We start from the raw sequence: 27705 nt of genomic DNA, 5'->3' as shown, positions 1-27705 counted from the left end.
CCCACAAACAGGATAACACATACCACGGTTTTTGGTATACCAGATTCTAATCCGACCGCGCACCAGGTGAGCGTTTTACCACTGAGAAACGTCCCGCCCGCTATCGTTTGGTAGCCAGAGATTGCGCAATATTGATATAGATTGGTATCTGACGGTTAGAGAGAGAGAGAGAGAGAGAGAGAGAGAGAGAGAGAGAGAGAGAGAGAGAGAGAGAGAGAGAGAGAGAGAGAGAGAGAGAGTCGATAGCTGTCTAAATGTCCGTATCGGCTGGCCAACACACAGAATGCATGTATGTTCAAATTGCACACACCCACACACACAAATCGCTTTGAGAGCGCGAGCAACCCCGAATCTACTTACCATTTGTAACACCCAGTAGCTGATGTGTATTTTTGTGCTCGGTACCGTTCAATCTAATTAAAATTAGCTCCACTATTACATGTGGATCTAACAGCAGCCCGTTGGAGCTCATGTCCAGTTGACCTCTCATTCGACCAATCAAAACCTTACTTGTAAAATCATGCCAGTGATTTGAAAAGAATTTGAAAACATTCGAGATTATGCCGAGGGTATACGATATGATTCGGGTGAATTATGAAGTATGCCGGACACTAATTGCAATATAGATTTTTATATAAAATTCGTTTCAAGACAAAGAAAAAATCGTGATGGTATAGCCATAAAATCTGTTTATACTGGTCCAGAATTTATTACTGCACTTTTCCCCCTGTTTTTTCAATGTTGAAATAGACCAACAAGTTCGCCTATTGCATAAATAATCTCGCCCGATATTTTAGAATTTGTATGATCCCGAATAACGCTATAAAAGGCGAAGTGTATTGGTCGATATTAAAATTGTTATTTATAGATGAAATGTCACCTGGACATGGGAGTCCACGCAATGCTCTTAGATCTACTGGTAGACCCAGAAGAGCTAATTTTAATCAGATTGGGTGTCGTTAAACATTCATTCATTCATTCAATACCATGTGAGATGTCTCGTGCATGCGCACATCGAGTAAAGTCAATTCCTCTATTTCATGCAGAACAGACGGCGATAGCATTTATATAGCTAAGCCAGCGTTACTCGACCCGATTGCAAAATATAAGGTATCATAATAATGTGTACCACAGAATAACAGAACTTGATCGTCAATTCTAAATGATTAAAGAACAACAAAAACAAAATAATGTAGAAATTGCAGCTTTAAACTTCTTTTGAATTGAAATTAAATTTGTTGAGACAACGGAACTTGAACTGTAACGTCATCCGAGGGAAATATTACACCATTTCAAGCAAGAATCTGTAAGTACTTTATAGTAATATTACTAAACTTAGTTCGATGTCGAAGTACCCTACACTGAAGAAAACAATTAATAAAAGCAGTGGTCCATTTACTCCAAGTAGGCTACCATAATTAACCCATCTAATATGTCGTGTGTGGGTGGAGGGGGTGGGAGCACAGATCAAGATTAACTCTTCGCGATTTTGTCCACCTGATAACAAATGTGCAAGTGGTACTGTGCCACTTGTACAGGGGCGCAGCGTGATCTGGACCTGGGAGGTGTGTGTGTGGGTGGGGGGGGGGGTTCGAATATGAAGCAAGTGGACCCTTTTTCTATCTTGTTTTTGCACCACCAGAAACTCAATATGAATAAACCTTTATGTTTTATGGACTATTTACTTCAGCGGGGGTGGGGGGGGGGGGGGGGGTTGGGGGTCGCCCGAAACCTCCAGCCTACGTCCCTGTTGTATAAATAACACCAACATGAGTCAGTTCTCTGATATGACTGTTGCTAATTGAAAAATTCCGTGGTCGACCTATGTTGATTTTTCACAGGGTAGTACTTGACAGTAACTGTTGAAAGCACTCTCTAAAATTAGCAGTCAAAACATTGGTTCAAATCCCGTAAAAGCTGACTCACACTTTCATTCATCTTTACCATCTATCACGCTATCTTAAGTTGTCGTTATCTTAATGTAAAAAGGTAAAAACAAAAGTTTCCAATTTCTCTGACCATTTCAATCTGTTTCGACCATGTTTATCAGTTTCCTCCAACTCTGTCTTCTGAGCTGTTCACACTATCGCCTACCTGTCTCAACTTCCTCAATAGGTGCAGTCTCTATGTACTTCCCTGCACCCACTATTTCTTAAATCGGACTATATATATATATATTATGTAAATGTGTGTTATAATGAATATTAACTATGCAACTGTAAAGTGTATGTCGTATTGGACGTTCTCAATATTTCTGATTGTACGTGACTATTGAAATGCATATGTCATAATGGACAGTATGACTATTTCTGATTATACGTGACTATTTAAATCCATATGTCATAAAAGACAGTATCAATATTTCTGATTGTACGTGACTATTGAAATGCATATGTCATAATGGACAGTATGATTATTTCTGATTATACGTGACTATTTAAATCCATATGTCATAATGGACAGTATCAATATTTCTGATTGTACGTGACTATTGAAATGCATATGTCATAATGGACAGTATGACTATTTCTGATTATACGCGACTATTTAAATCCATATGTCATAATGGACAATATCAATATTTCTGATTGTACGTGACTATTGAAATGCGTATGTCATAATGGACAGTATCAATATTTCTGATTGTACGTGACTATTGAAATGCATATGTTATAATGGACAGTATCAATATTACTGAATGTACGTTTTGCTAGAACATGTACGTAATAATGTGTGTGCCGTAATGGGGTGTACTTACTTGCGTTTTCTAATGTATTTACCGTTTAGTTATGTATTTACCAATAGGTATTCGACATTGTTTACACATGTAATTTTGCGTATTTTGTTCACATATTAAGTAATACTAATGCATATCAATCAATATTCATGTACAACAACCCACACGTTTATCTATCTACTAAATAAAGAACATAACAACTCTACAGTAATAAATCACATTTCCAACCTCCCTAAATGCGGCAATAAACATTGTATTTAAAGGCGACATCATCTATATAACTATGTTTCTTTATCATTTGTATTTTATAAATGTTATTCATGTGCCATGTTTATTATAAGACTATGGTTTTAAATACATATTAGATTCAAGTAAGTATTCTAATACAAGAACATAATATTGAAGCAAACATATATCAATATAATCAAATCAAATACACGTAGTTAAAATGGCTCACCTAAAAACAAGAACAAGAGATGAGTCACTGTGGGTCCGTCGTTTATTTCTCAGTCAGATATGTGTCTGGATCTCAGCTGCACCCGGTTTATATGGGACCCGACTCAAATTGGTTATGTATACATTTAAGTGATTATTTGATTGTTATAGGTTTTAATTGCCTACTATTCTCTATGCCGTAATAGTTTAAGAAGCTTCTGGCATGTTTGTCACGTATTATATTGCTTATTGTTGTTGGTAGATCGGATTCTCCCTTAAAACGTATTGTAAATTATATTCTGTATCCCCTTTAGTAGCTGGTTCTGCTGATTGATGATGTTGGCAGGTTTTAGTTTATGGTTATTTATCCATCTTAGCAGATTTAATGTTTAAACTGTAATTAGTGTCATTCATGCTTGAGTGTTCTATTACGATTCTTGTTTAACTTGAATATACTAAGTTTGCCACTATGACAGTACCCCCGCGCAATATGTAACTTTTGTCCTCAAAAGGTGAAATAATAAAGCAATATTCACACATACATACATACATACATACATACATACAAACATACTTCAAACCACCAGAATCATCAATTTGAAGAATCTACTTCCATCACATGTTGTGTTCCTGACAGATTGCACATCCATACAGTCACTTGAAGAAAACCTAGTAATAACAGTTCAACAGGGACTCACTTACCTTTCTCTACACATGCAAGTTGTAGTCCAGTGGGTTCCAGCACATTGTGGTATTGCAGGGAATGAACATGCTGACAGGCTGGCAAAGGAGGGAATCACAATAGAACAGCCAAATCATCCAATCTCCTTCAAAGAGACAAAAAACATAATTAAGAGAAAGTTCCGATGCACCCACGCTACAACCAAGGATCCAATCCATCATCTGGAGAGATACCAAGAGACAACCATTTTCAGGCTAAGAACCGGTCACTGCCATCTCAGATCCCATGTGTACCGCCTGAAACTGGAAGATACTGATGAATGTCCATGTCAAGCAGGACCCCAGTCCCCAGAGCACATCCTGCAATTCTGCCCCCCCCCCCATTAAAACGTTAGTTTGTTTTGTTTAACGACACCACTAGAGCACATTGATTTATTAATCATCGGCTGTTGGATGTCAAACATTCCGGTAATTGCGACATATAGTGTTAGAGAGGAAACCTGCTATTAGTAGCAAGGGATATTTTATATACACCATCCAACAGACAGGATAACACATACCACGGCCTTTGATATACCAGTAGTGGTGCACTGGATGGACTGAGAAATAGCCCGATGAGCCCACCGATGGGGATCGATCCCAAACCGACCGCGCATCAAGCGCGCGCTTTACCACTGGGCTACGTCCTGCCACACCCGCCCCCACCCCCCACCCACCACCCCTCACCACCCCATTAAGTAAAGCTACGTCCCAGAGCTGTTAGCATGGACATTTGGACTGATACAGGTCCAGACCGGAATATGATCTTATGAACACACCACTTCCGTTATCGTACTATGCAAACATAATCGGTCTGTCTTGAGTCACATCGGAATTTAACTATACACCTGAGCAAAAGCTAAGAACAAAGAAAGCCAAATAAATTAATGTTTTCTTGACAATACCTCAAAACATATGAGACGGGAGGGGGGAGTGAAAGTACAACTCCCCCATCCCACCCATGCTGGAGCCAATCTCGGAGAGGTTCCGACAAAATGAGCTGGTCTGAAAATCATACCACCATGTATTTTCATCTTAGGACTACTTATTCGCAGTGATTCGTTTGTAACCCTACGTAGCTGTTTGGTGGTAATACTAATATGAATAAACGTTGTTATCACGATTTGGACATTTTCATTTAATAGGGTTAACCTGCGAATTGTCTTCCCTATAGGTGGCGCGCGCGTACTATCAGTCTTCTGATTCATACATCCGGTATTGTTGCCATTTAGTTTTGTATAGAGTCAGTGGAGTGTGTTAGCTATTGTTCAATTAATTATGATTCAGTATTGTTGTGTACCCGGTTGTACGTCAATGACAGGTGGTCACAGGTTTCCTCGAAACTCAGGTGACAGTTTGAAGTGGCGCGTTGCAATCAAACGAGTTGACCAGGCGTCAAAAAAGTTGTGGGAGCCGGGCAGACACGATGTCGTGTGCCACAAGCACTTTCAAGCGGACGATTACATGATGGAGAATTCTGCTTTCCTTGGTTAGTACAATTTTAATTTTAATGTTTAATATTTTGTTATTTATTACAGCATATATATGTAAGATGTCCGCCTCCAGAATAAATATTAAAAATACTATTTATGTGGCATCCACCCACGACCTGTATTACAACTTTCGTCAACCCCCATTACCATTACATTATTATTAATTATTATTATAGAAGTACGGTATATTTATAGTATATTTACGTAAGCAATATTCACTATAGGCCAGTACCAAAAAATCTCAATATTAATATGTACAATTTTGTTTGTCTAGGCCTATTGCCCAGTTAACGTTATGGGGAAAACCGGTTACTAAGGTCGACGACAGGTGTTCGTGGACCATCGTTTAGGCTTCGTACACAAACATTTCATTCACCTGGTTTATTTTTGGTTGTTGTTGTATTTGACAAAAGGTGGGGGGTTTTCTTCAGTTTCGTCATTTTATACTGGGTTTTTTTGCAATATTTGTATATAAAAACACACTGTATCAAAACACACTATAGATGGAACTGGAAAATAATCTGATAGGAGTGATAGTAGATGGGTTCTTTTAATGTGGCATAACATATAAAACAGAAACATAATATGTACCAAACATGGGCTCATACCATGACATATTTTTGGTAAATAATTTCTGTTTGACATCACTTAAAATGACATTTGTGTGTGTGTGTGTGTGTGTAAATTTGTTTGTTTTTAAGTTTAGAAAATTAAAAAAAATATATACCTTTTGTTTTTTTGGCTGGAACGGACTATAATTATGGTGAGTGGACTACAATTGGGGCAAATACGGGCGAAATGACTCATGGTGGGGGGGGGAGAGGCAAAACGATCCGACAGAGGGACGAAATGACCCGGGGCGAACGGGAATAAGGCCGAAACGACCCGGAACCGAAAATTTTACCTCCAGAAATTCGACTCTTACAATATGATTCAATAATATGTTTTAACTTTAATATTTACATTTAATATGATTCATTAAATAATGTACTTTTTTTCCATTACAATTACAGGCGAAAGAAAAATCCTTAAACAGGGTGCTGTGCCATCAATATTTAGTTTCACCTGTGAAGCAAGCCCTTCTGCAAAAAGGAGGAGATCACGTGGCCCTGACCATAGGGCACTGCAAGAGATTAATTTGAATAACATTGGCAATGAAGAAATTGTTGTAAGCACTGAACCCCCCAAAGTAGCCGAGGAAAGTGAGAAAATAACTTGTACTTTTGAATAAAGTGCCATTCAGTGTAATTTGATGTCCGATAACTTTTCGATTGAAAAATACATGTTCCATCCACAGGCTGTTCAGTATTATACAAGCTTCGACAACTATGAACATTTTATGCTATTTTTCAATATTCTTGGTCCAGTTGTTGACTACTTGGATTGTAAGTGCAGTATGCTATCACCAAAAGATCAGCTTTTCTTAACACTGATGAAATTGAGACAGGCTAAAGATGATATTGAGCTGTCCATTTTGTTTGGTGTAAGCCAGTCAGTTGTTACCCAGATTGTCAACACTTGGGTGAACTTTCTATACTTTCAGTTAAAAGAAATTAAAACATGGCCATCAAAGAAGGTTACAGAGGATACAATGCCAGAGGATTTTAAGAAACAGTTTCCGTCAACTCGATTGATACTGGATGCCACGGAAATACCTATCCACGGAAATACCTATCCAGAAGCCATCCAATGTTCAGGCATAGATTGCAACCTTTTCTACATACAAAAACAAGAACACACTGAAAACCATGATTGGTTGTACACACCACGTGGTTTAATTTCGTATGTCAGCTATGGAGGTGCAGCAAGTGACCGTCAAATTATTGAGCGAAGTGAATTATGTACAAACACTGATCAGTTTTTTGATAAAAAGGATAGTATAATGGCAGATCGTGGAATCATGGTTCAAGACTTATTCGCAGCAAAAGATGTCTTTGTAAATACACCTACCATGCTAAAAGGGAAATCGCAGCTGGAACCTGTGGAAGTACTTCACGACAGAAGAATTGCATCAAAGCGAATCCACACAGAACGTGTGATCGGCCTTGGCAAAACTTTAAAAATTTTAAAAAGAGACTTGCCACATACTAAAGTTGTCATGGGGGAAAGAACCATGTTCATCTGTTTCAGCATTAACAACTTTAGAAATTGCATTGTGGGATTACTTGCATAATTTCAATTTAAGTGGTAATATTATATTTATAGTGGACATAAGGTATCTTGTAATAATCTAGTATGGATCATTTTACAAATTAATACTTTGATCTAAAGGTTTTAATGCCATTATACTGTCCTGTATTTTTATTGCTTATTTTTACATGTACATGAATGTTGAAAAAAACAAAACCTTTGATATGGTGAGATCAAATTTCTATTGCAATTTCATCTATTAAGACTATTGCAATGTTTTAATGAAATTAGTATAACGTTTTCAAAGGTTTCATTTAAAAGATTCCTGCAATGTAAGGCCTCAAATATTTCTTGTAAAATACTTCCAGTTTGGGAAGCATTGACTCTAGAAATAGGTCTTTGTCCAGGCAGATTGGTACAACCAGCAGGTCTTGATGTGTATACACCACAAAATAGCATAGATCTGTTTGAGATAAATACATCCCTGGTATGATGGTAGAATTTCTCCCTGTATATGAACATTTAACCTCTACAATAGATGTACTACCCACAATGCCATCAGGTGAAGCACCTAGAAAGGGAAGGTTTGGTATCACATACAGCCCACATTTGTTGACATTTACACCATTGAAAGACTCAAAAACATTTATCGCTACAGATTCATATTGTTTGCCATGTATAATTGGTGGTGTCGACAAGAAAGTAGGAAAAACAATGGATTCACAAAGTTTTTGTCTATTCCTCCTCTCTGTAGCATTGCAGATTTCACCAAATCGAGATGCAGTGATTCTCCATTTTCTTTCACTGTGCCAAAGTCGACACTGTACCTGTCCTCTGGTATTGATTTCCAAAATGCGAGCGGATTCCTCAGTGACCTGTAAATAGAATAAATCTGTATTAATGTTTATTTATGTCAGGTGTATTGCTAATTTAGATATAAATAGGTGTACACATGTACAAATTAAAAAATATGTCAATGTTTTATTATTTGTAGATAATGTCATGTGTATTTGTGTTTTCCTTAGAAATTTGGCACGGCATGGTAGACAAAACATTTTGGGGGCATTTTCACCATTTTCAGGGCACATTTTTTTGCATTAAAGACAACAACAAAAATTGAAATTTTTGCTTTAATAAATGAATGGCAAAATATATAACAGATCTTTTTATTAATTAATAATAAAAATTTTGAGTGTTTCATCAAGGCAATTTTAGAATTAATTACTGAAAAGGGCTTGTTTAATCTCAGGGCAGCATGGTGCTGGTTAAGGCAAGATGGTGCTAGACTATTGAGGCATGGTGCTGCACCATGCTAAAACAAGCTAGGGAAAACACTATGTATGTCTTGTATCAAAAGGTACATGGTGGGATAACGGGTATGGATGTTTACCTTTCCTTTTAATAGCTTGTTTGATTTTTGTTGCTTGACCTGATGTCAAATTATTTTCAAACGTGAAGAAATTTAAAGAATATGATGAATCACAGACAAGTCGTTGGATCATCTAAACAACTAATTAAAATAATAAAAGAAATGTCAATAATTGATGCATTGTTATATTTACTGCTGTTGAGAGTATCATTTCAAATTAGTATATGACTAACTTACATGCAAAGATTTATCGACCCAGTATTCAGTGAGTGGCAGTGCAAGATAGTGATGGTCATTTGCAGCCGTCTGTATGTCAGCTTTCTCATACAGATACTTCATCGTAAGGTCTTGGTTTGTGTTTGAACAGTAATTGATGATAAAATTGCGGGCACGGTCCTCGAAACCTGGTTGATCTCTAAACTCCACAGGTCTTGGATCAGACATCGGTAGTTTTCTCTTGCTTGGAAGATTTTCAGATTTCACTGGTGAACCTAATAAAGTAAACAACAAATTATATATGTAGGGAGGGGTGTGTGTGTGCATAGCATGTACATTTAAGAATTGAACGTGAAATGTTTTGAGTTTCATACTAGCATGAAACTCAACAATATTCACGTTCAATTCTTATAATTCCAAACACATAACCATGTCATTAATGTAAACCTCTTTAAAATAAAAAGTGAACTCTATTTTCCAACTATTTACTATTTTATTAACACGAAATTCATACTCAACATTAGCGGAATCCCTATGGTGGTTTCGGCTTTTTCCGTCAATAGCCGAATGAGAGAATGACAATGTTACAATCATTAATACAATTCATATTAATTTTTTGCATTAAATATCAATACCAACTAGAAACATTTTGAATTCACTAGAAACATATAACGTAAGTAATTTTAATAACTTTTAACCTGTAATAAAAATGTCTGAAGCGATCTATTTTGTATGGTATAATTTATATGTGAAGCGGTTGGTGTATGAATATTTAACTACGAACTGTGGATGGGCGCCATTTTTTTTTATTACTGTCCAGATTTACCAATTACGACGTTGAAATTACAGTTATAAAATATTTGAGTGCGTGAAAATTCCATGTGTTGATAGATTTGACATGGAGAAAGTGGTTTCAATGTTTCCGGAAATGGATGAAACAGGTGTGTCGCGAGTTTCTGTGTTTACTGGCCTTGTAATTGTGGAAGTGGCAACACAGGATGGTTTTGGCATGTGTGACTTCAAGTGGTGCGACACAAGTATTCGTGACATTTGACAGTGCCATGCTGATGTTTCGTTTTTGGAAAGTGGAACATTCTCTGTTGTAGCTTCGAATTGAAGCTTCGTTCCTGTGTCCCGACATGTACATGATATGCCTAGTTTCAAAACCCCAGTCGTTTAAAGATTGGATCGCAGTGGCTATGTGTTGTGTACCGTGTACGTCATACTACAATGCCGTTGAATGCGCGTTACTGCTAATGGTTGGCATGAACTGACTGAATTTTGTTTTTGAAATCGCTTTTGTAAAAGACCAAATTCCATTGGAATTATACACTTTTTTTGGATCGACAAAATAGATTTTTAGCTGTGGGATTTTGAATTCACTATAAACATGTAACGTAAGTAATTTCAATAACTTTTAACCTTTAATAAAAATGTCTGAAGCGACCTATTTTGTATGGTATAATTCATATGTGAAGATTTTTTAGATGTTTACAAGTATGACGGCAGATGATTACTGTTTGATGTCTAAAAATAGAATCTCAAGGAAATTCCTCGGGGATTCCTTTGTTGACATAATTCATAAAGTAGTTCCGGCTATATAGCCAAAAATAGTGCTAAACTGAGATTCATGGTGCTATGAATGCCAGTTTTTATCATCACGTGATACGAATTTGACCAATCCAAGGGTTTATAATAAAGGGATTTTTAGAGATTGGAATTATATACTAATGTAGGTTTGATCATTATCAAAACAATAATATTATACCCACCATTTTAAAAAAGGAAATGGAAGATTTGTTTTTAATGACAAACGAGTCAGACGTGTGTGGTAAAGGATCACAAAGTTGCGGAACTGCAATCGAATTCGCCCTGATAACAACTTACGGAAATTACCAATGTGAAATCTTTTCATATCACGGAAATTGGGCGCTATTTTGAAATTGTCGAACTCGACACGTTCCCCCACACCATGTTTTGTCATTGGAACTAAACATTCGATAATCTTTGAAAAAATTTTGGCGGATTAATCACATGGAGGAGTCCTATTTTTTCCGGGGTTATGATTTTTACGGTCCCGTCAGAGAAATTCACGGGGTTGGAGCGGGCCCTAGGGGAAACACCGAGTAAAATGGAAGAAATGTTTAATAAAATAAAAACAAAGTTTACCGTCATATAAATGTGATGGTTTGTGAAAAGTCTGCAAGTTTTCGGTGCATGTTTTGTTCACAGTTGGGGTGTCGGAGCCAGCAACAAATGATTCCAGCATCAGCAGCACACAGGCGATGTGTTTGCATGTGTCGTGAGGTCCTTTACCAGCCGGACATTCACAGTCCGAGTTCATCACTTCACCATTCTGGGAATGTAATCGCAACTTGAAGTTGTAAGACACCTGAGAAATGAAGAAGATGTGGTGTTTATCAGTTATAAAATTATATTCAAAAGAGTTAACAATGCTCTCACACACATTGTGTTGAGCCATTACTCCCTTGAGACTACTTCAAGAATTTTAGTTCCCCTTAAAAATGTCTTTAGATAGTACTGAAAAGGAATCACTTATTGAATATTATCAATGCTCAGTAAACATGGAAAATATGTAATATCTTCACAACTCCCTGTTGACTGGTTGCATTCAATTCCACTGTGCCATACCCTAAAAAAAAATTCTGGCAGAAACACTGCCCAAACAACAAACGGATATTGAAGAACGGCAGTTGGTCTGGTTACATTATGTTAATCTAAGCATGGAAATTCTTTAAATCAATTCTCATTAGATAAAATATATGGTAGTTAATGCTGGGGAAAAAAAAGTATTAATTTTTTTATGGACACCCCCACGGATCCAAATAAAATGTTACATGTGTGTGTGTGTGTATACTATTTCCACCTAACCAGCCCTTTTTTCTAAGTAGAGTCGCTTTACGCGCAGAAACTCATTTTTTTATGACCTTATAAAAAAGGGGTTTATTTAAACATAATAACCTTTTTCTTCATAGCTGCCCTCACAATGCCAGTGAAGTAAACATCTTCCTCGGCCAAAAGAATGCTGCAGGCATCTATTCGCTGGGACTCGAATAGCAACTTCCCCTTTGCCAGAGCTTTGAAATCAGATGTACACCTTTTATCCAGTGCCGCTCTGTGATTGAGATACACCTCGATCTGTCCTTCTGATAATTTAGGAATTACATCTCTGTGGTCAGGTAGTAGCTGTCGAAAACCGGAAGATGGCCAATCTGGAAAAACTGGCTCTGGCAATACGATTAAATCGTTCCTAAAATTCTTATTTTTATCATATGCCTCCAACCTGAAACAAATTACACAATCATAAATTAAAAGCATGCTAAATATATTGCGCACATAAATTTTGCAAGGATAGAAAATTATGATTTTTTTAAAATTATTTAACCATAAACTTACTAAATACAGTAATGTGACAGTACTGGGAATTTAAACTAATTTAGTCCTTTTACCTGTAAATAATTTGTTGGTATAAACAATTTAGTTTTTATATATATAAGGATAAAAGGAAATATGAATCAGGATAACTCCGGAATATGAGTGAGTATGCTAAACACCACCCCACCCCCTCTCCCCCCACCCCGAAAAAATCCTGCTGCCTTTAGTCTGTTGTCATTGCCTGCACTCAAAATTTCTAGGACCATCCATGCTAAGTAAATAAAAATTAGCTTTAATCCCATAGGCATGAAACATACACCAGAAATACAAGTACATTTATTGTTGTCATCATACAGAATGAATCATTTAAAACGAATGGTGACCTACAAACTTAGATGGAAGGTGACGAAAACAAGATACTGAAGTAATCGTATTACATGGCGATATGAATATAGTACAAATTGGAGGCAAGGGTTCGACATGATCACTGCCGAATTCTTACTGTGTGCAGGAACAGACTATAATACAGTATAAATACTGCTGTGACCGTTACTAGGGATTAACTGTACCATATTTCATAAACTAATTATCTAAAATAATTATGCATAGTGATACCGATAATAATATTTTTTCGTCAACTCACCGGTGTACTAAATCTTCTTTTCTACCCTTCACCGTTGCACCTCTCTGACTGAGCTCATTTTTCAATCTCAGTACGGTCCATTTTCCGTAATCCGACATGTGCTGACCGATAATTATAACTTTTTATAATTTTAAAATCAATAAAAGAACGAACGATTTTCACATCTCACACTAACCATGCGGGGAAACAGCGAAACCGGAAGAAGGCTAGGACTGATGGTATATGCGCGCCATCTGGCGAGAGAGCGACCGGTTAGCCCTATTCGGGATCAATCAGCCCCTTGCCTAGATTTTAAACACTAAGACATATTTGTCACTATTAGAGCCGTTTATGACGACTAAAATCAAACATTACTTATATTTTATTGTTTAGATTATCCATTTCCGTATAACCGAATCGTTTCTAGTCATCCTGGTGTTTTTAATACCACAAAATGCATTTAAATTTTTTAAATTAAAAACGCACGTGTGGCTGAGAACTAACGGTTATGGAGTCGAATTTTAGTCTATTTTTAAGGGTATTTCATCGTTTCAACGTTACAGAGTGCTGTTTCACTGTATTGTAACTTTATCCAGATGTGTTACAGATTTGTAAATGAACCAAACGTAGTGTCCATGTTTTCCTGGTTGAAACATCTGCCACTTTAAAATGTGCTCGTTTATCTCGTTATTTAGTATATATGCTTAGGAGAAAAACAAATTATATCATTTCGATTTTGGCAGTACATATTTAAGACATTTGACGAACGCGTGACTTTTATACAGGTGTATATATTCGACAATCCAAAACTGTCAACTGATCTCTGTAGAGCCAAAGTACTGGACGTACTGGTACCAGCCTCGGTGGTGTCGTGGTTAAGCCTGGTAAGGCTGGTAAGTACTGGGTTCGTAGCCACGTGTATTTCGAGCATCACTTTCTATTCTGTCTCGGACAGTTTCAAGAGCAGATTGCATTATTAACACATATCTGTTTCTGTTCAAGTAGGTTTAATGCACTGCGGCACTTTATCTGAATTGACCTCAATATGGTATCTATTCAGATAGCGAACTGAAACATTAAACAGAACGATTTATCACCTGGAGGAAATATGTCAATATTAACTGAAAGAAATATCGAAGGATCCAGTCTCGTTATGTGACTGGGAAGCGAGAGTTGCACCTGGAATCAGAATAAAAGGGAAAACAAACAGACGAGCAAGTTGGATTAAGGATACAACTAAATGTAAAATATCGAGTTATTTAGTTCAATAAATTATCAACGCTGGGATAGTGATGCAAGCGTATATCCATGGGTTAGGGGGGTCGATGTTATGAAAACACTGGCAACACTGTTAAATAGATGGGGTTTTTTTTAAGACAATGCTTGGAACTAAAATGAAACCACTGGCAACACTTGATTATATGTGGGACGTTTTTCAGACAATGATTGAAACTAAAATGAAACCACTGACAACACTGTTGTTTGTATGTTTATTTTCAGACAATGATTGAAACTAAAATGAAACCACTGACAACACTGTTGATTGTATGTTTTTTTTCTTCAGACAATGAATGAAACTAAGATGAAACCACTGACAACTGTTTATTATATGTTTTTGTTCAGACAATGATTGAAACTAAGATGAAACCACTGACAACACTGTTCATTGTATGTTGTTGTTTCAGACAATGAATGAAACTTAAATGAAACCACTGACACTACTGTTTATTATATGTGGGAGGTTTTTTAGACAATGATTGAAACTAAAACGAAACCACTGACAACACTGTTGATTGTATGTTATTTTTTCAGACAATGATTGAAACTAAAATGAAACCACTGACAACAATATTGATTGTGTGTTGGGTTTTTTTCAGACAATGATTGAAACTAAAATGAAACCACTGACAACAATGGCGATTGTATGTTTTTTTTTTTCAGACAATGATTGAAACTAAAATGAAACCACTGACAACACTGTTGATTGTATGTTGTTCTTTTTTCAGACAACAATTGAAACTAAAATGAACCAACTGGCACTACTATTGATTATATGTTTTATTTTCAGACAATGATTGAAACTAAAATGAAACCACTGACAACACTGTTGATTGTATGTTGTAGTGGACCAGCCAAATATGGAAAAGGCCTGTAGATTTTTTTTTTTAACGGCATCGTTTGTTAATAGCAGACATCCATGTGGAATCAATCATTCATAGGATGACAAAAATGATGTGGGTGGATGTTATTGTCAATTTTGAGTTTCAAGGTCATTTTCAACGTCATAAAGGTCACCAAGGTCAAAAATGGTGTTTTCGCAGGTTTATTTGTCTAAGTAGTTTATAACTGCAGCACACGCATGATAATTGGCACACAAAAATAGTTTTGAGGCATTCTTCAAATCCAAATAAGTGAACATTTAAAAATCCAAGATGGCGGCCACTTTTTGACATAACTTTGCATATAATCATCGATTTAGAATCAACTGACGATGAAGATGGAGGCGTTCTGGTGTTTGCACAGGGTAGCATCTTCCAAGAAATGGTACATGTGGCTATGAGGATTCGACAAGATCTGCTTGATACACCAGGACACACAAGTACATGGCATGGACCTGATCAAGCACATGTTGGCCAGGTGGTTCCAAATAGCCTGTATCTGTTTCTGAGGTTGCTCTTTGGAGGAATAACTGTAGTGGAGGAGGGGATCGAAGAAGACCCCAGTATCAAGCAAACTGTATGCAGTATTGCTCAGGACATTGTGTATGCGGTGTCAAACAAACGAAAGCTCACACCAAAGCATGTTGGATTAGGTCTTGCCCTCCACCAAGCTACTTGTTCCGAAGCTCTTTTAGACCTATTCCATGCAGCCAACCACACAATCGGCATCGATACTGTGTGCAGAATCGACACGTCCATAGCACAGAACATCATTGACAGATTTGTTGAGAATGGCAATGTCTATGTCCCAGACACCCTGGTCAGAGAACGAATGATCCACTGCTCTTGTGACAACATAGACATTCTGGAAGCAACCCTGAATGGAAAGAACACCTTCCATTGCACACAGATGATGGTCTGGTAAAGGGGTCCAACTGCACAACAACCTTATGTAGCGGGAAAGCGCATACTGCGACCCAGAACAATCAAGCCAGATGCTTTACAGGCATTCCAACAATTAGACCCAGCTGTTCTGCCATCAGGTCAGAGACCACTACCCTGCTTTGGTGGTGACAAGAAGATTGAGGAAAAGTGGTTTACCAACAGTGGTGACACAAGACAGAAGGTACGTGGCAAAGATATGGCCTGGGTTGTTTCACGTATACATGATGAGGATAAGTCAGTTCCTTCCTGGGGAGCAACGAACGAAGCCACCAGTGTCATTGACCCGCCTGTAACAACCGCAGGGATGCTGCCAATTCTCCAGACACCAGCAGATGACAATGATACACTCACAACAGTAATAAACCGCTTTATGGCCATTTCACACCACATGGGCCAGAAGCACACAATCATTACTGGTGACCAACCACTGTACAGCAGATGCAAGGAATTGGTGTGGGCAAATCCCAAGTTTGAGAATGTCATATTTCTCATGGGAAGACTCCATATCTGCTTCAACTTCCTGAAAAGCATTGGCCAACACATGGACAGTGCAGGACTGGATGACCCATGCACCGAGACCATGCTGGATGGCAAGGCCTACTACCGTGCTGTCAGAGGACATCAACTTACATACGAAGCTCTTTGGCACCTCAAGTGGCCAATGTTCAAGTCATGGCTGGCTGAACATGGCCATGAACATGATGTGGCAGTTGAAGAGTTCGCAAAAAGTGTAGGTCAGGTGTTCAAGAAGCACAAAAAACGCTGACCATAGAGGAAACCTCTGCACTGCAATCGACCAGCTGTCAGATGCACTTCGTAATGAAGAGGTACAGTCCCTCATGGAGAAGTTTAACCAGGTGCACTCTGACAATCCAAACTTCATGTTGTGGTCAACGTATATGAGCATGGTTGAGATCCTACTGGACTTCATCAGAGCTGAGAGGGTTGGCAACTGGATTCTACACCTAGAAGCATTCACTGCGATGCTGCCCTGGCTCACAATATTTGACCACACAAACTATGCACGGTGGGGGCCGGTCTACCTTGCAGACATGAAACTCCTCGAGAAGACAGCACCAGAGGTCAATGCAGAGTTTCTTGAAGGAAACTTTGTAGTGAAGTGGACCAAAAGGCGATTCAACCAAGTCCCTGTTGATCAGGCAACTGAATGGATCAACAGGGCATGCAAGATGCATAATGGCATCATCGGCATCACAAGAAATGACCAAGCCAGAGACAAGTTTTGTGTCACATGGTCAGAACGATCACACATTTCACAAGAAACCAGGTCACTCTTCAACCTAGACGATGACGACGAGGAGACTGTTTTCTGCCGTTCTGATAGTCTTCCATCTCGAACAAGGCGTGATGCTGATGATGTGAAGAAGCTTGCTACGCAACTCCGAGGATTTGATGTGTTCAGGTTACACACAAAATCAGCAGAAGAGGATGGGGACACCTACTCAGAGACTATGGACATACCTCTGCTGTCCTTGGCCACCAAAGACACTGCACCAAGTGAGGTGGTCAGTGATCTCTTAACTGCAGAAGAGAGAGGAATGCAGGCAGTCATCACCAATGTGAAGGAACGACTAGCAGAGGGAACCACAGGATGTTATGATGCACTAAAGAAGCATCACTCAAAGACTTTCGCTGACCTGTACAAAGCTAAGGTGTGTACTGCACAGAATATAGCGAAAACAATCAAAGCTGACAGGCAGCTACTGCAGCGTCTGCTCAATGTTGTCATCGCAGGTCGAACAGTAGAAATGGTGAACGTGCTTAAGCATGAGCTGTCTCCATTCCCACAATCATTAGCAAAGCCCGGAGGAGAGATGAACACAATATCGAAGGCAGACTTGATCAGCATCTTGATGGCTGGAATTCACACTCCCTGTGATGTTCCGGATGCTGACATGAAGACATGTGTGCTGATTGATGGGCATGCACTGATCCAGTCCCTTGGGAAGCCCCATGGATGCCAGACATTTGGCGACCTAGCTGGTGTGTTCATGCAAATTGCAACACGTCACTTTGGAGAACACATAACCAGAGTTGATGTAGTGTTTGATCGATATATAGGAGAGGACTCAATCAAGGCAGTGGGACGATCAAAGCGGTTGGGCAAACAGAAGCCAATTCGCAAGCTTATTGAAGGACCACAAGTCCCACTCCCACAGGTATGGAGCACCTTCATTGCCTTGGATGAAAACAAGGCCGATCTTGCCCGGTTCTTATCGGATTTCATCATGGTAAAAGGCAAAGACCTACCAGAGCGATATGAGATGGTGACGGGAGGCGGATTCATCAATGATACAGATGCAAAGTCAACAAGAAGAGATCAAACCAAGCTTTCGGGAAACCACGAAGAAGCGGATACGAGGTTAATCCTGCATGCGTGTGAAGCAGCTGACAGATGATATAAACGAGTACTGGTCATCTGTAGAGACACAGATGTTCTGCTGCTTCTGGTGCACTTCATGCCTGTAGTTGAAGTGTGGATGATCGCTGGGACAGCCAAGAAACGGAAATGTTACCCAGTACATGAGGTATCTCAGCGACTTACACAGCCTGTAAGGGACAACCTACTCAGCTTCCATGCACTGACAGGCTGTGACACCACTTCAGCCTTCAGTGGTCATGGGAAGAAGTCCTGCTGGAAAACATTCCAGAAGCATCCACTTCTTGTCAGCGGAATTGGTCGTGATGGAGAGCTCGCACCAGTTGAAGAGTTTGTGTGTCACCTGTATGGCACACCGGAACAGCCAACCACCAATCAGGCCAGACTGCAGTTGTTTGGTGAGGCAAAGAAGGGTCTGGAGATGTTGCCTCCAACCAGAGATGCCCTGGAACTTCACGTAATACGTGCCAACTACCAGGCTAAGATCTGGTTGCAAGCAAATAAAGAACACATAGATGTTCCACACCCAGTAGCCACCACGGCCTGGAAGAAGGACGCAGAGTCTCTGACAGCAGTCTGGACAAGAATCCCCCCTATCCCAGATGCCTGCTTGGAACTGGTGACATGCGGCTGCAAGTCCAAGTGCAAGACTGCCCGATGTTCCTGCTTCAAGAAGAACATGCAGTGCACTGCTGCATGTGGATGTGATATAGTCGGTTGCTGCAACCCAGCTGGACAATAGACATCATTATACTTTGCCTTGTTATATGTGCATAGACAATTGTGTTAAAATAGCTTCAAATATGATAATTATATATGTAAGAGGACTAAAAAGAGCATACATGGTTTCATCATACGCAAAAACATACAAATGGACACCAACATCGCTCAAAGTTAGCGAATCTTCTAAGTTATGTTCAAAAGTGCAAAAATGGCTGCCATCTTAGAAATTGTGGCCGCCATCTTGGATTTTCAAATGTTTACTTATATGGATTTGAAGAATGACTAAAAACTATTTTTGTGTGCCAATTATCATGCTTCTGTTGCAATTATAAACTACTTAGACAATTAAACTTGTGAAAACGCCATTTTTGACCTTGGTGACCTTTATGACCTTGAAAATTACCTTAAAACTTAAAACTGACAATGACATCCACCCACATCATTTTTGTCAGCCTATGAATGATTGATTCCACATGGATGTCTGCTATTAACAAACAATGCCGTTAAAAAAAAAAATTGAGGCTTTGGCTGGTTCACTATTGGGTTTTTTTCAGACTACGATTGAAACTAACATGAAACCACTGACAACACTGTTGATTGTATGTTGATGTTTTTTCCAGACAATGATTGAAACTAACATGAAACCACTGACAACACTGTTGATTGTATGTTGTTTTTTGTGTTTTTTCAGTCAATGCTTGGAGGTAAAATAAAAACAGCGTTCCTCTGGCTCCTCCTAGTAACGTTCATCATTTTCCTCTTTAGGCTTACACCGTCATCAACCAGTTTTCATCGTTGGCTGTTTCTCAAAGGAAAACGATTTTAACAAATAGACCCACTCATATCTGTAACCTTAACACAAACCCTATACTAAATATCTCGGCTTTACCAGTTCCAGAGGCCTTTTCATCGTCACAGTTTTACGGAGATAGAAGCTTGTTGGAGTATCAGTGGTATTTTAAGCCAAACGTTTCCAAAATTTCTCCTCTGAATCACCGATTTTTACAGAAACCTTCAGCAAGTTGTGCATACATTTGTTCACTAGTTATCTTGGTGATGTCACTGCATCATATGACGCCACAGAGACAGGCCATCCGTGATAAGTGGGGCAGCATTTTTGAACTGGAACCTTTACCGGGCTCGAGTGAATATTTCCCCATCGAAGTGTTCTTTGTTCTGGGCGTCAGTAAAAACAAGACTTTGAACGCAGCTGTCGCCATGGAAGCGGAAGTGAAGAAGGACATCATCGTGGCAGAATTTGACGACAGCTACTTCAATCTCACTCGCAAGGTTCTCATGGCATTCAAGTGGGTCAAGGAATTCTGTCCGACTGCGAAATACGTGATGAAGGTTGACGAAGATACGTATTTAAACATTCCCAAATTTGTAGCTTTGATACAGTCCCTTGAGTGGAACAATACACTGTTTGGACCATACTTTTTCGTCGATCCAGTGCTAAGAACCGGAAAATACGCCATTTCGAAAACAGCATTTCCGGCTCCAAAGTTTCCACCACACATTAAAGGGAACGCGTATTTCATGCCAATAGATGTTGCAATGAAAATCTTAATTGTGTCAGAACATATGCCGTATGTCAGTATGGAAGATGTTGCAATCACGGGTGTACTGGCCAAAATATTTAATTTTAGACACTTCGGTTCAGCCAAAGACCAGTACTACATTCACAAGGCCGCGTCGACATGTGAACTAGTCACCGGAAGTATAATAATCTCACAGCAGATATTTGTTGATACATTTTATAAAATCTGGGACAGAGTTAAGAACAATTCCATGTGTAAAACGGTCAAATGAATGTTTAAAAGGTTTTTTTAACGACATCAATAGAACACATTGATTTATTAATCATCGGCTATTGGATGTCATATATTTGGTAATTCTTACATATAGTCTTTGAAAAGAAACCCGTTACATTTTCCCATTAGTAGTAAGGGATCTTATATATATATACCCCATCCCACAGACACGATAGCACATATCACGGTCTTTGGTATACCAGTCGTGGTGCACTGGCTGGCATTTTGTTGCGGGATTTAGCTCAGTCTCCATGAAATAACATTTGATGATGTTGTGCAAGCTAGAATTATTGCGGATAATGAATCTTTTTAATTAAATGGATCAAAGATAAGGCGAGGCTATTGCAATCAGAGAGTGTTGTAGTGTCATTTCCACATTTGCCGGCGTATATTGCTGATGAAGGAATCGAAGAACGTTTGAGAGCTTTAAATATTGAGTTGATTTCTCCTATTTATCGAAGATTTTATAAAGGTACTCACATTGCTGATGGAACTCGGTATGTTCGTGTGAAATTCCCGCCTAGCACGTGCAAGAGGTGTGGATGAGTTTAAAAGAGAGAAGAATGAGTGGTTGTGCGAGTGAGGATAAGGATTAACAATGGCTTATTTAATGTACTTAGTTCTTGTTACAATGCTGTTATTGTCTTTAAATGTAAATGGATTGAGGGATGTTGATAAATTAAATTCAGTGTTTGCAACTATTAAAAGTAGACATGGTAATATTATTTTTCTACAGGAAACGTTTTGGTATGATCATTTTATTGAAATGTATAAACACTTATGGGATGGGAAAATATTTTGTATTAACTGTCCTTATAAAAATAGAAGGGGTGTGGCAGAATTTTAAAAATTAATGTAAACATTGATAATGATATATACAGTTTTATCAATGTCTGTGCACCAACTAATATCGATGAAAAAGTTGTAGTTTTTTCAATGAATTAAGTAATTTTATAGATTAAAAAAAATACTATAATATCTGGAGAGTTTAATGACATATTTGATCCTTCTTTAGATCTTGGAATTAATACTACTACTTTTAGTTTGAAAAGTAGTACTGTATTACAATCTATTCTTTGTTGTTTTAACCTTGTAGATATTTGGCGTTATAGAAATCCTGGAAAGAGAGAGTTTAGTAGGACACAAATTGTCGAAAATGTTCTAAAACAGTACAGGGATAGATTTCATTTTACTTTCTAGAAATATTTTACACTTTGTTGTCAGTTCATATATATCTTACACCACCTTTAGTGATCATAATGTTATGTCACTTAAACTTGATTTTTCTTGTGTGGAGAGGGGTCAAGGTATTTGGATTTTTAGTAACGAGTTATTGAATGATGAACTTTTTTGTAATGCGATTTCTGATGTTATAGATAATATATCTTCACATATAAATTATACCATACAAAATAGGTCGCTTCAGACATTTTTATTACAGGTTAAAAGATACCGAAATTACTTACGTTATATGTTTATAGTGAATTCAAAATCCCACAGCTAAAAATCTATTTTGCTGATCCAAACAAGTGTATAATTCCAATGGAATTTGGTATTTTATAAAACCAATTTCAAAAACAAAATTCATTAAGTTCATTCCAACCATTAGCAGTAACGCATTGTAGTATGACCTACACAGCACATAGTTTGTGCGCCACTGTGATCCAGTCTTTAAATTACTCGGGTTTTGAAACTAGGCATATCATGTACATGTCGGGCCACAGAAACGAAGCTTCAATTCGAAGCTACAACAGAGAATGTTCCACTTTCAAAACATGAGCATGGCACTGTCAAATCTCACGAATACTTGTGTCGCACCACTTGAAGTCACACAAACGCCAAAACCATCCTGTGTTGTCGCCGCTTCCACAATTACAAGGCCAGTAAACACAGAAACTCGCGACACACCTGTTTTATCCATTTCCGGAAACATTGAAACCACTTTCTCCATGTCAAATCTATCAACACATGGAATTTTCATGCACTCAAAATTTGTTAACTGTAATTTCAACGTCGTAATTGGTAAATCTGGACAGTAATAAAAACATGGCGCTCATGCAGAGTTCGTAGTTAAATATTCATACACCAACCGCTTTACATATAAATTATACCATACAAAATAGGTCGCTTCAGAGACTTTTATTACAGGTTAAAAGTTATTGAAATTACTTACGTTATATATTCTCTCATTCGGCTATTGACGGAAAAAAGCCGAACCACCATAGGGATTCCGCTAATGTTGAGTATGAATTTCGTGTTAATAAAATAGTAAATAGTTGGAAAATAGAGTTGACCTTTTTATTTCAAAGAGCTTTACATTAATGACATGGTTATGTGTTTGGAATTATAAGAATTGAACGGGAAAATTTTTGAGTTTCATGCTAGTATGAAACGCAAAACCGCTTTACACACTGTATGAATGGCGTAGCGCGTAGCATGAAATTAAAAAATGTTCACGTTCAATCCTTATATATATATGTGTATATATATATATATGTAATAAGCAAAATATCGGAAATAAATTTCAGAGGACTAGGAATACTAGGATTGAAAGTCCTGTAAACCAGGAGTACCAGGAATAAAAGTCCCATGGACTTACATTCCTCGAAATCCACGTCCCACAGACTTAAATTCCTAGGAATACAAGTCTCACAGACTAGGATTCCGAAGGATGGAAGTCCGATCGGACAAAGATTAAGAAAATCACAAATAATCAGATTGTGATTTACCGTCAAAATATAAACTTATAAAACATATTATTAAAAATTATGTTGGTATATATAGAAATTGTCTTTTGCTGTTCGCCACATGTTACGTTTTTGGAGTTACCAGTTTTCATATATATATATATATATATATATATATATATATATATATATATATATATATATATATATAGAGAGAGAGAGAGAGAGAGAGAGAGAGAGAGAGAGAGAGAGAGAGAGAGAGAGAGAGAGAGAGAGAGAGAGAGAGAGAGAGAGAGAGAGAGGTAGGTAGGTTATTACCAGATTGTTTTTCGGTATCGTCAATATCATATATTAGGAATAAAAATTGTATTATGCGAACCTCTGGTGAGCATAATACATTATTTTAATTCATAATATATGATATTGACGATACCGAAATACACGAGGGTAATAATCTCTTTATCATATAAGCTCAAGCTTAATACAGCGTGTTTTTGTAAACTGTACAGCAACTTTAATTCCAGTCCGCCATTACTAGTTATTCAAATGACGTAAGAATATGTGGCGCGGTGTATTTTTGAATGGAAATGACGTCAAACTCGAATGACATCATTTTGGATGTCCTTACATCAAAATAAAGTTATGCCCAATCTAATTAAAATTAGCTCCACTATTACATGTGGATCTAACACTAGCCAGTTGGAGCTCATGTCCACCAATCAAAACCTTACTTGCAGAATCCTGCCAGTGATTTAAAAATAATTTGAAAACATTCTGAATTATCCTGAGGGTATACGACATGTTTCGTGTGAATTACGAATGCCTTAAAACATGTTTTATTTTATAAAATAAATAATTTGTAATGTAAAACTGAAGACTGATTTACTTAGGGTTTTTTTTTATAAATAAATAAATAATTTTTAATGTAAAATTGAAGACTGATAACCCACCCCGTACGTATTGGTATGGTTCGCTGTACTGCGGCCACTAAAATGGACTCGCCCGATATTTTTAGAATTTGTATGCTCCCAAATAACGTTATAAAAGGCGAAGTGTGATTGGTCAATATTTAAATCATTATTTACAGACGAAATGTTACCTGGACATTGGGGACTACGCAGTGTTGTTAGCAATCCGATTAAAATTAGTTCTACTGGTCTAAATAAGGCATTCGTAATTCACATGAAACATATCGTATACCCTCAGGATAATTCGGAATGTTTTCAAATTATTTTTAAATCACTGGCAGGATTCTGCAAGTAAGGTTTTGATTGGTGGACATGAGCTCCAACTGGCTGGTGTTAGATCCACATGTAATAGTGGAGCTAATTTTAATTAGATTGAGTTATGGCTAACGTTTTTTGTTTTCTGAACGCTGGACAGCTTTCAGTGTTAAATTGCCATTAAAATATTTTTATTTGATGACTATGAATGCATACGTCAATCATGGAGTGTCACCCAAGTACGTTTGCTTAAATGTCAATAAACCTAGTGCCGAGACCGGGACTAATTTGCATCTAATTTGCAAAGTTATCAAATTCTTAAAGTATGTGATCTGAAAAATATCACAATCTTGGGCTACATATTGTTTTTTAGATATATATTTCTACGTGTTGAACACATGGACACATAGCCTACTTTATATCTGTAGTTGCATTATATACTTTTGAAAAAACAACTTAAAAATAAACAAGGTATGAAAGTCCGAGTAGGACTATGGTTCTTAAGCTATGGAAGTCCGATAGGTCTACGGTTCCTACGGACCAGCGTTCCTTTTACACCGGATCGAACTTTTCACCACCTAGTACGTGTGTACCTTTTCAATCCTACATGACCACATATGATGGAGTCTTATAATAATGGCATGCATCTACAGCTGATGTCTTTCTTCCTCATCGTAGAACAAGTAGAAACTACTATACACAGCTGACGTGTAATATGTTGTTGCGTTGATTTGCATTGTGTTTAACAACGGAATTATCAGAATCAATGTAACACCCCATGCTTTCACTGAATTGTGCAAGCGCAGTTTTGCCGTTTCGTTAACAATAGGGCTAAGTTTGAAGAAGTGATTATGTTATAGAACATGGCTTAATAATGTAACTGACCTGCGGTTTTTGTGTGTGTGTTTTTGGTGGGGAGGGGGGAGGGAGGGGGTTCCTAAACAGGCTGGGTGTTCAGCGGCCGTACGGGTCCTGGATTGGGTTCAAGAGCAACGCCCCAAATAGTAAGTGTACAAAACAGTTGCCCCCTCCACATTTCCTGCTCTCTAAAGCTGTAGCAAAACCTCAAATTCGGGCAAAAATAATACAGATATTTGGGCAAAATGTGCTAACCTGAGATCTTTCTACCATGTATTTTCATCATTCTACCAGGTCCAATGTGACCAATTGTAAATAAACTAATGTAAGATGATATTACATAAAACATTAGTAACGTCACGTTTTACAAACAGATTGCCTTACATTTCGCATGTCATTTGCAATAAAAATAATACTTCCATGACACAAAAATAACATTCTTACACATCCGTTGGTGAGAACACCATGCGATTTTATTAATAACACATGGTTGTTTACACACGTATGTGTGTTAACAATTTCAAGACAAACGACTGGCTATTCCTAGGTGATGACAAGGTCACCAATGCCATACGTCCAATAAAAATAAAGCACGGTGGAAATCGATTACACTGTGACGTATAGTTAACCTGGCAATCATGTGTCTGTGATGCGTAAGGTAGCTACAAGTGCAAAGGGTTGTAAATAACTTTTAGTCGAATTTTTTTTTTTTTTTTGCTTAAAACCTGGTTTTTGAGGATATGTAAGAAATAGAATACAACATTCGGGTTCGTTAGATACCATTTATCTCACAACTCATTGTTTAAAAACATATCAAACACGTAACAGTCGAGTGGTATGTTCTTTCGCAGAATAAACGAGTGCAATAAATAGGAAGCGAAAATAACGCATGTGAAGTTCTGTATTTATTACATACCTTCTTTTATGTTTTACAAACACGGTTTTTAATGTAACGCCATAACAACACTTTGTTAAATCTATGATCTAAACTCATTTCATGGATTTACTTAACGTTAAGAATCATACTAGTATAGGCTCGGATGGGGGGGGTGGGGGGGGGGATAGTTTGAGTACATGACTCTTTTACAGAGTTAACTTAAAATGTTTTGTTCTATATGACAAGGCCTTAAGAAAACGTTTGTGTAACACTTCCAGGTTAAGTACGTTTTCTCAGCAGAGCACATTTATGATTTTTGCTTGATCGCCAAAAGGTTAAAATAAATATATATATATTGGAGTTTCATGCAATAAATAATTAATTGACATCCATAGATGATTAATTTTATTTCAATTGTTTGGGTGTTACTAACTATATTTTAGCATGGTTCGTTGTCATAAACCTAGGTTTGGGGTACAAAATGATCTTATTTTACATATTTTTACTCAGAAATCGCTTTCGATTTGAAAGTAGCTCAAAGTCTAATGGCTTCTCAAGCAACCACTACTGTAAGAAGAGTTCCACAAATTGGCCAAAAGTTTCTTCATTAAGTGCACAGAGCAATACACTTTTCAATTTGATACCTCATGTTGCTGGATGATACCCATGGGGCCCATTGTATCCCTATCCCTAAAATAAACACTTTAAGGGCATTTTGAAATGACTATATCTCCTAAAGTGTCATAAGAATTTAATCTTTGTGTTTATAAATATGTTTTTGACCCCAAAACATTGATTGGTACCATTACTGTGGCACCATTACTTTTTGGAGTTGACCTACTTAGCATAATTCCGAGATGGCGTCCAAAATGGCCGCAGAATACTGAATTAGACATAACT

General features: G+C 37.7%; 1 protein-coding gene across 1 annotated transcript; it reads left to right on the top strand.

Annotated features, from left to right (window-relative positions):
• The first annotated feature begins 20402 nt into the window (after positions 1-20402).
• LOC121378078 (beta-1,3-galactosyltransferase 5-like) lies at positions 20403-21158 on the top strand. Its single transcript, XM_041506177.1, has one exon. It carries the CDS (start codon positions 20403-20405, stop codon positions 21156-21158), a length of 756 nt encoding a protein of 251 aa, XP_041362111.1.
• Positions 21159-27705: the final 6547 nt, after the last annotated feature.

Source organism: Gigantopelta aegis, chromosome 7 (genome assembly GCF_016097555.1).
Source record: "Gigantopelta aegis isolate Gae_Host chromosome 7, Gae_host_genome, whole genome shotgun sequence".
In the NCBI taxonomy this organism is placed as follows: domain Eukaryota; kingdom Metazoa; phylum Mollusca; class Gastropoda; order Neomphalida; family Peltospiridae; genus Gigantopelta; species Gigantopelta aegis.
The sequence above is the reverse complement of the archived record's forward strand: the minus strand, read 5'-3'. Positions and strand labels throughout refer to the sequence as shown.

Bases quoted from the DNA above. Each gene is read 5' to 3' on its own strand.
- LOC121378078 (XM_041506177.1), top strand. From the start codon at position 20,403: ATGTCACTGCATCATATGACGCCACAGAGACAGGCCATCCGTGATAAG.